The sequence below is a fragment of the Epinephelus lanceolatus genome, chromosome 20 (genome assembly GCF_041903045.1).
Source record: "Epinephelus lanceolatus isolate andai-2023 chromosome 20, ASM4190304v1, whole genome shotgun sequence".
NCBI classification, from domain to species: Eukaryota; Metazoa; Chordata; class Actinopteri; order Perciformes; family Serranidae; genus Epinephelus; species Epinephelus lanceolatus.
In genome coordinates, this window is record NC_135753.1 from 16,755,525 (window position 1) to 16,765,693 (window position 10,169).

The 10,169-nt window shown below is 38.4% G+C and overlaps 1 protein-coding gene across 1 annotated transcript; it reads right to left on the reverse strand.

Moving 5' to 3' along the window:
- Window positions 1-902: 902 nt before the first annotated feature.
- otulina (OTU deubiquitinase with linear linkage specificity a) lies at window positions 903-3,861 on the reverse strand. The gene is made up of 3 exons (XM_033638508.2): window positions 3,639-3,861; window positions 3,286-3,407; window positions 903-1,531 (listed from the first exon to the last, which is right to left on the reverse strand). The coding sequence occupies exons 1-3, from the start codon at window positions 3,747-3,749 to the stop codon at window positions 1,111-1,113; spliced, it is 654 nt and encodes a 217-aa protein (XP_033494399.1). The 5' UTR covers window positions 3,750-3,861; the 3' UTR covers window positions 903-1,110.
- Window positions 3,862-10,169: the final 6,308 nt, after the last annotated feature.

Consider the following 10,169-nt stretch of genomic DNA (forward strand, 5'->3'; position numbering starts at 1 on the left):
TATTGGCTAGAAAGTTTTGGGGGATTTTTAGTCCTGTTTTGTGGTTTGAAGTTGTCATTTATTTGTTAAGAAAATGCTATGTCTTACAGTATATTTTGCACAGTGTCTACATCGTCATGATTAAATGACAACATATATGAGACAATAATAAGAGATTAGAGAGACTTTATTTTCATCCATCCGCAGATAGTGGAACAAAATTGTGTTTCCCTGGTCCCTGGTGCAAAACAAAATAAACAAACATAAACAAGCAAAAACAGAACAAGATACAAGATGAGGTACACACATATAGTGCAATAACAAACAGTTGAAATGTAATAATAGAAAACATTAACAATTAAACAAACAATATAAAACTCATTTAATATCTGAGGTATTATTAGTGAGGGAATAAAGTTGGCCATATTCTCCAGTTGTGGGAAAAGAAACAAGTAAACAAATAAACTAACTTAAGCTGTCTGAAAAATTAGGATTTTAGTTTAAATGTTTTGTATGATAATAAATTATTTATTGATGCTCTGTGTTGTGGTAGGTTTTGTATCTGAAGCTTAACCCTCTCAATGTGTTTTCATGTTAAACTTTGCAAATCTGATCATAGCAAAATATTTAATTTAGATATTTTTTTATTACTGCCACTCAACATAGTTGGTGGTAATTGTTTTGGTGCAGCATGGTTGCTCAGCTCCAATGCAAATCTACCTTGTGGTTTTCTCTGGCACTGGCAATACTTTCATATGCCTTTAAAGAAGGATGAATGTTTTGCAAAGGGGCAAAATATATAGATATTAAAACAAATTAATGGGAATTTCTATTGCAAAAAAAAAGGCCAATAAAAAATAAGGGGTGACAAAAATATTCTTCTCTCTTTTCATGGGGAAACAAAATGGGTGTAAGAACAGAAATGCAGTGAAAATAGCAAATCCATTTTTATTTTCAAACACTCTTGAACCATTTTATACAAATCATAACTGCAAAACTATATTTTACATTATTTACATCAAAAGCACTTCATTTCCCTGTAAGGAATTTACAGTAAAACCTGTTTTAATTCATAGTTCATGTGTCCGTCCAAGTATCGTCCAGCACCACTGCGATGCTAATTTTCAGTCACTACAAATTCTTCAGCTCCTGTATGTGACTGATCAGCTCCTGCGGCAGTCTGAGCTCTGACACTAGATCCATGCAGTGCTGCACAAGGTCGTTCATGTTTGAGTTGGAGGAGCAGTCAGTGGAACCAGAGCGGAGCTTTTGTTGCTGGTGAGGAACGTCCACATCCATATTTTCTCCTTTCCTGCAGCAGTCTGTTTCTTTACACCCCTGTCCTCCACAGCAGTCTGGACCCGCCTGCTCTACCTGCAGCTCCTCCATGCTCTCAGACACACTGCTCACACTGGGAGGAGGATTCTCCAAAGCCCTCCTGATGCCCTCTTTGATTGTGTCCTCATGCTGTGAAACCCGCTGCAGGAGGTCAGTCAGCGAGGCTGGGAAGGGGCTTCCCGGATGTTGGATCTGGCACCAGCACAATATAGCACTGTGACGCAAGACACAAAGAGGCAACAGTGTCAGAAACAATGGCACAGAGAAGTGACTGGGACAGGAATCAGCTGGACAGAAAAGAGTCTCCAATAATGAGCAGAACAAAAGAGGCTCACGATGTTTCTGTGCAAAAAAAGAGACTGAAAGAGTTTTTTAAAAGAGTGTTTTTTTTAAAGAAGTGAATAAAAATTGAGAGGCAGGGAAAAAGAGATAAGAATAACATAATGCTCTTTTACAATATATATGATTATGAGCAAAATCACAATATGCTGTGGTTGATGTTTACTAACTGGACAACCACAACAACAAAATCCTGCAGCATAATTTTTAATATTTAAAAAGTGACACAAACACATCAAACAATATACTGAACTGCTCAGCCCTACTACACAGTTTTCAGTTTCTCTCCTCATCCATTATAAAAGGCTTTACAGAGGGGTGCTAACACCTGCCATTAAACATATATTCAATGCAAGTACATCAACCATCATTTCTGTCCCTATTGTTAGAAGCAGGAGTCAAACATTTTTTTTAATCAGCAGACATGAAACCATATTAATATTATATTGTGAGATGTTTGGGATTTTACTTATTGAAATATTGTGACATTGCCTAAATAAAATTTCCTGAACTCACTACACCTTTCTAGCTGAATGGGGCTGTGTTTCAAACCTCAGTGTTTTTATACATGGCACTAAGTGTAAAGTACAGAAGCGTAATGCAGTCATGTTTCTCTGAATGAACAAGATTACTATCTCGAGTTCAGATAAACAAGATCAGATTTTTTTCTTGTTAAAACTTTTCTCAGATTTCTGAGATAATAATCTCGTTAATTCAGAAAAACAGAGCCAACAGATTTTTTTCTCAAGTGAATGCATTATGGAAAGTGTCCAAAGCACAGAGGATTAAATGCTGTCCACCACCCTTTATTGAGATTAAATGTTTGTTCAAATTCATCCTCTTTTTTTAACTTATTCATTATTCATTAGATTTGTTTTAATCTGACATTTAACTTCAAAGATGTTAAGCTCATTTCCTAAAGTGGAAAAAGGTGTTTGTAGAAAAACATGTCTGTAATCTTTAAAGTAGTACACTGAAGAAAGTTTAATTGTGGTGTAGACAGAAACTTAGGTATTATAACACTAGTATCAAAAACTATCAAGTTATACCTGGCACACATAATGAGAAAATATTTTATTATCAGTGATTTGCGATCTTATTTAAAACCTTGGTGATTTTATCACTCAGCCCTAGTTTAATTGGAATCAAAAGCACATGGCCATACAGAAAATACTGTCAGTGAGACTTGACTTTTCACCCAAAATTAAGATTGACAATAATCACTCTGTGGCAACAACATATATCACTTTACTGTTCAAAAATGGTTAATATAATACAGTCTATCTGCTCAGATGGAGGTTACTTAAACCAGTGGTTCCCAACATGTTTGGCTCATGACCACTTTGAAATGAAGCAGTGTGTCTCTGTGACCTCTTTTTAAAGACCATGGGGCAGCTTCACCAAACTCTGACTGACTCATGTTAAGGACGGTTTATAAGGGACAATCAAGTGCAGATATCCAGTGTTTTACAAGAAAAACAAATAAATAAACTTAACATGATTTTGTGTAATATATGTCATGTCTTATACCTTTAATCAAATTGGCACTTCATGGTTTTATCCACTGTCCTGAATCCAACATTAGTATGAGGATATATCATATGTGGGATACATGATGTAATGGTTTACCTTACAATCCCTTTGAGTCGACCCACAGCTACAGTCTGAGCCGCTCCTTCCCTGAACCCGAGGTTAAACCCGACCTGCAGCGAGGCCTCCTCTCCGGCATCAACTCCGTCCACATACCCGTCCTGTCCGTAACATCCGTGAGGAGAGAGGAGACTCACATTAACATGCTGAACTCAGCTTCATAACTCTGTTACACACAACTAGTTACTGGAATACAAACATGAGGCAGCAGACTGAAAGTTACTACGACATTATAAACACACAGATAAATATTCGTAATAAAAGAGAGCGAATACATCACATTTAAAGGATAGTTATGGAGGTACGTTATGCTAACGCTACATTAGCTTTACCCTGATTCGCTTCTTCATGTTGGAGGTCCACTCTCTACTTTGCAGACTGAGTTCGTCCCCATCCTCGTCAAACACATCTACGCTACCCGACACAGCTTTGACCCAAGACATGGTGAGTTTAAAATTAATCCTATGTCTAAAAACACTGTTGATATCTGAACAACACTGACACGCAGCAGCCAACTTTGTTGCCTCAGCAGCAACTTCTAGCTAAACTACGTCATCATCCCGCGCCCGAAACAGGAAATCCACCATAAAACAGAATTCTTCGATGGTCCATAACAAAAAAAAAAACGTTACAGCTAATTAATTTTCTTAAACCTGAGTGGAAACTTCACCTTAATAGTTTTTTAATTTTAGGTTTTAATTTAATATTATTCATTTATTTATTTCCATTGTAGGCTATGTTTGTGTTTCTTGACTTTTGCATTGTCTTTGTATCCTCTCTTACTATGTTTTAAAGTAGTTTATTTTCATTTATTTTCTTACAACTAAATAAAGAACACAAAATACACAAAATATCCTTTCCACATAAACTCAACTGGAAAAAATATCTTATGTTTATTGTTAGGCACCAAGGTAAATTACCTGAATATGAAAATCTGTTTGCCAACAAATCTGACTGAGTTTTTTGTTTGTTTGTTTTTTGCTCCCATATCAAAATGTTTTGATTTGAAACTCACAAATGGATCTCTTGCTTGATAACATGAATTTGAATGATATCCAACAACACAAAGCCACTTCAACTGATCTGACTTTAATTGTGGATAAATAGCACATCCATTGCTGCAAATAGAAGGGTTTTCATGTTTCTTTCTTTCTTTCTTTCTTTCTTTTTAAAAATGCATTTTATCAGCATTTTCAAAATCCCTGAGAAATGTCAGTTAAAGACACATAAATAAAAAATAAATTAATTGCCTATTCCATAAGTTGCTATTTTGCAAGTGTCCACTGAATGACACAATTTAAATATGTAAATTATATGTTTGTTTAATTTAATTTTAATGTGTTTTATGTTTACGCTATTTTTTAGTCTTGTTTCATCTTTTTTCACTAGAATTATTGAAGCTTGCAAAAATAAAAGTTTTGCATTTAGGGTGCACCCTTCTTCTGTGGTGTTTATGGCCACACTGTGAAGTCGTGGTGCTCACTGACATCTAGCGTCGTTACACATCAGATAATTAAAATCATGCTAAATCCTGCAGGGGGCGCTACTGCCTCACTGTAAAATTGAGTGTGGCTATACAGACAGCCGAGAAGACTTCTAAACATCAAACATCCTGAGGCATCAGCTGTGTTTACAGAGGACGGGAGAACAATTTAACCACCTGAACATTTACAGCTCATCATCATCAACATCATCGTCATCATCTTCCTGTTTATCTAATTCTTTTCTGCACTTACTCAACACCCTGATTTTGTCTCCTTACATCTTTTATTTTTCTCTTAGGGTTCATATTTATCATCCCAACAACACTGTCACTGTTTGACATTGTTTGTGTTGTCTTTAATCAAATAAAGGCACAAACAATTAATACAGTAAAAACACAGAAGACATTATTTTCATTTTAACTGTGCATACACTGTAAACGTTTATTTTAATTGTGTTCCCCATCAAAAAAAAAAGTCAAAACAGGTGTCAGGTAAAAGATGGAAAATGTGTCATTGTTGTTTAACAATAATGTAACTGTTTATTTATTTATTCATTTATTACGCTATCAGATAAATTGAAAGATTTAACTTGGGCTCCACAAAATGCCTGAAATTAAATATCTAAAATAAAATAATGCATCGTCTCAAAGCTTTTACAGTGCTGTTTTATTTGTTTCTCATTTCATTATTGACAGTTTGCATCTCAAAACAGCAGCATTAAGACAGTTAAAATCAAATCACAAATTACTTAATTTAAATGTGTCTGTGAAATAAAATAAAAAGGACACAGTTTTGTATTTATATTATGAAGACATATCTGTGGTTTTAAACAATGAATCAAAATTGATAAGTTCCACATGAGGAAAATGATGCACAGAAGGTCATATTTTATATACATCCAGCTGATAAGCAAAACATGCAATTTAACAAAACTGACAAACAAATGCAAGTTTGATGTTTTGGTCAGAAACATGTTGTCGAGGTGTCACATGTCGAGAAATCATGTCTGCTGTTGTTGTTGTTTTCTTCTTCCATGAAACACTTAGTGCAGCCTGAACACTCCGGCTGTTCAAATCACTGTCCACTGCATCTTTACAGCTTCCTGTTTAAGTTTTCAAACAAGAAAATGTCATCCGTCATGACAAACACATTATTCGCTCATCAATAATGCATCTCACCTTCCTCTTTTCTCTCCTCACTGTTGAGTAGAGAGTTGTTTTATTTTCAGATTTTCTTAATGCTTCATGGAAAACACAGGAGAGAGCGTGGACACGTGCCTCTCAGCTTTGGTGGAAGACATTTGCAGCCGCCGGACAACAATGGCCTTGAGAATACTCGGAGGCCACGGTGGAGTTGTCTCCTGCTCTGGAAATGGAGGCCTCATTCGCAGCAGCCACACCTTCAGTCCCCCCCGCTCAAAGAGTCGAAACAACAAACCGGGGCAATCACCTGACACATTTCCATCCAATTTCCACTGCAGAATGTGTTCATTTTCAGGCTAATGGCATGTCATTTTGCTGGAGCCTTTGGTCAAGAATTAATCCTGGAATCAAAACAGATTTTCCGGGGAGCAATCTTCCATCAAGTATTGATTTTTTTACACTCACGGAGCCTGTACTCCCTAATTTAACCTGACAGCCAGCAGCACAATGGACTGGGAGCACCTTGGCATCTCACAGAGGGAGCTCTCCTCCTCCTCCTCCTCTCCATGAAGTGAAAGAGAGATTGAGAAGGAGAGAAAAAAGGGACTCCCTGATGTATAAAACAAAGAGCATTGCTTACAGAAAACACAGAGATAAAGCTTCCGTCTCACTGTTTTACCTCTAATTATGTTTTCTAGTATAGTGCAACTTGGGCAGGTAAGGCTGAGAGGGAAAAGGGGAGAGTGTTCTGGGGCCATCAGCTATCATTATGTGCCTGTTGACATCTCCCTGTCTTTGAGTGATTCTCATCTGTGATTTCCCCTGGCCATTTTCCGCAGATGCACGAAGAGGGGTTTCATCATGGCCCCCATAAAAAGGGCCCAAAGTGTCCGCACAGACCCCCACTAATAAGAAAGCAAAGATGTGGCCGACCATGTCACTCCTCTCCCATCCATATCTGCTCTCTCGATGCCTTCAGATATGCAATCATTCTCTTTCCTAGCCCCCCTCCTCTGTCTCTTTTCTCTGTGTGCTGTAAGTATACTATACCGTACGTATAGAGGTCAGCAGGATGAGAGGATGATGGAGGGCAGGCCCAGTTATTTTCCTCGAGCTCTTAAAGCTGCGATGACCCATGAGCAGGAGAGTTGCACTTTGCCAAAGGGTTTTCCATGCACTGCTTACAAACTACCTGACAGGAGGGGAAACAATTTCACTTTTCATCTGCTGCTTTTAACTCATAATCGTCCATTTCAGGCAGAATGGTGGTGTGAAGTTTCTATTTGGTCATGTAGCACATTATTACACATCAGCAGGGCCGTAACCAAGGAGAGCTTTAGAGAGGGCGGACCTCTGAGGACAGACACATAAACCCTGCAACCACCATCACCCGCCCCCTGCATCAGTCCTGGTCGTTCTGCATCTTTTTCTGTGATATTTTTGTAGGTTAACCGCAAGCAGTAACCTTGGGGGCTGAAAAATGAAGCCAATGCAGCAAGTGCCAAAACTGCAGTTCCTCTAATGGCCGCTTAAGGCTGGCTCCAAAACAAAGTCAGTCCTCATAGACCCCCATTTTAAAATGCCCAGCTTTACAGCAGGAATAAACATGTTTAGAGCTTGGTACAAAAATAAAAAAATATCTTGAACCAATTGTCCCCTTCATGACAACTGTATGGGCATGAATGTTTGTATAACTCTACTTAAGTTATGCATAATTAAGGGCACAAACACTTTGAATGGCAGGTGGATGCCGTCTGTTGACAAGTTGCTACCACAGCGACAAAGTTGGTTTGGTGATGTAATCATGGTGTAACCCCAGTCAGTTCATTTTTAATGGTAATGTTTTGGTCATTTAAAAAAGTCTTGTGCACTTGGTTACACAAAAAGACCCTTTAATGCTGTGTTCACACCACAGAGTGACACAGGAACAGGCTACAGGTCATTTTCAGTGGAAAATGGTGACATAATGCTACAAACTGACATCCTACACTTGTCACTGCGAATGGGCGTAATGCGCTATTAATCAAAGTTTAGGTGGTCTCAACTTTTCTTCAGCACTCCAGTGATGCAGTGAAGCTCCAACCAATCACATGTTCTTGTTTCTAGCTTTGCTACCGTGTTATTTAGCTTGGTTAGCTAATGCTATGCTAGCTTTCTGTGTATTGCGGCATACACAGTTATGCACTGGGGTGGTGAATTGTGACATTAAAATGGAGCTCGGACATTTAACAAAAGAATAAATGTTTTTTGACCAGATAGAAAATTAAAGAGGACATTTAGCAGAGGTGGTTTGTGGCAAGGAGCAGACACAAGCTAGCCTGGTTTGAAGTACGTTAACGAGCGTTTGAGCAACACTTAAATGGCAACTCGGTGATGTAGGCTGACCAAACGTCCTCTTTTGCCTGGACATGTCCACTTTTCACATCCCGTAGGATTTTATTTATTTTTACACTACATTTTCACTGAAAGCTGACCGAATCCGACCTGAGCCTGAATACAATTTATAGCTACATTTTTGACCAAACCCGACCCGACCTGTTGGGTACCGTCGGGCTCGGATCGCCACACTCTAGTGTGTGTATGTGTCCCCTATTGGGGCCTATCTGAATTTCTGTTTTTGAGAGATATTATTTTGTAATATAACTGAATTTTCTATCCATACATATAAATTTTAAATATATTAAAATGATAAGGCATCTTTGAGTAAACTGCGAGTATCATTTAAGTAGGCTATCTCGTGGTCAGCCGAGTGTCCTCTTTTTTGGAAATCAAAATATGGTCACCCTAGATAATGTAGCTGGTAACGCTGTTGCGTTGTTGCTCATAGTGTGAACACAGCATAAGGAGTGGGACGTTCAGTTTTTCTGGTGAGTACATTTTGTTTTAATACATGTAATTTGCTGGCAAAAATTTGTGTTAGTATTACAATTATGACAGTTAACGATAGGCTACTGTAAAAGCACCATGCTACCTAAGCTAGCAGCTAGCTAGGGTTAGCTCCACCCTCTCATTCAAAAATGGTCACTTCTGGCTCCAAAAACTGAAGTTGGTAACGACGATCATGCCAAACTCAAGGCTTCAAAACAGGAGTCCACAACGGTGGCTACATTCATTATTCTATGGTTTACCACAGCCCCAAAACTCTGTTGCTGGTTGCAAATGAGAGAATGGCTTCTCGCCACAACACATAAAATAATATAAAACAGTGACTCCCAACCTTTGTTGCTTAATGCCTGAAAATGTCTTCTTGGCTGCTCTACACAGGCAGAGAAAATATAGGAGCTGTGACGTTGAGAGAAAACGGTGTAAAAGACAGAAAAGCTGCAATGCCTTCATTTTAGGCCTATTTAAGCCAACATAACACAGGAAACATACCGAGCAGCAGCGAAGTGCGGCCTGCAGCAAGCTGCCATGCAATGTCTGTAGAAAGCTGCTGCCATTTGATTCTGCAGTGAAGTGCGGCCAAACTAAAAGCTGGTTATCAAGTAACTTTCAGCAACAAATTACAGCCAGTGAACACCTGCAGTAAATCGCTCAACAGTCCTGTGTGACTCCTGTGACATGTTGACTTGTTACAATAAATTTCTTCCCTGCTTTATGCGTTTTTGGCAGAAGACATAAAAATGAAGACACTGCCTTCGGACAGCCTGTACCTATGAACAAAATGTGTTTTTATTTACCCCTCGAGCATGTTCAAATTGCTTAACAAATTAATAGTTAATTGAATTACTACAACCCCAGTGATGCACGATGCTCTTTAGGGTCCAGTTGGTAATCCAACCACTAACAGTCTGGTGGGAAAATACTGAATTAATTCATCAATTTGTGCTGAAAGAAGTCACATTTAAATATAGTGAGTCTGGAATCAGCCCATAATATACCCTACAATGTAGGGTATATTATGGGCTGATTCCTGTCACCTTCTATAATGTAGGGCCTACATTATAGAAGGTGACATCCTGCAGGTTGATACAACCCTCAGATTCACAGAAAAATCTTGAGGACATGACCTCAGTGTTCTCACTATATAGGCCTACTACAGGGGCCCAAAGGGTCGGGGGCCCCTGAGCAAGAGCCTCTGTTTGAAGTGACTGGGACATGTTAAAAGCGGGGATGTTAATTTTTCGTTCATTCTTTTCTTTTTAATTACAATCCTTAAATGGTGAGTATCTGCTGATACAAAGTCCGGTATTTATTTTTACTGAATTTTGTCATTTATTCCCTAACACAATAGTAC

What these genes read in the sequence shown, in the direction of transcription:
- otulina (XM_033638508.2), bottom strand. Translation starts at nt 3,749, where the DNA reads ATGTCTTGGGTCAAAGCTGTGTCGGGTAGCGTAGATGTGTTTGACGAG. An exon ending in ACATGAAGAAGCGAATCAGG is followed by an intron (nt 3,408 to 3,638) that starts GTAAAGCTAATG and finishes TGTTACGGACAG; the next exon opens with GACGGGTATGTGGACGGAGT. An exon ending in CGACTCAAAGGGATTGTAAG is followed by an intron (nt 1,532 to 3,285) that starts GTAAACCATTAC and finishes CTTGCGTCACAG; the next exon opens with TGCTATATTGTGCTGGTGCC.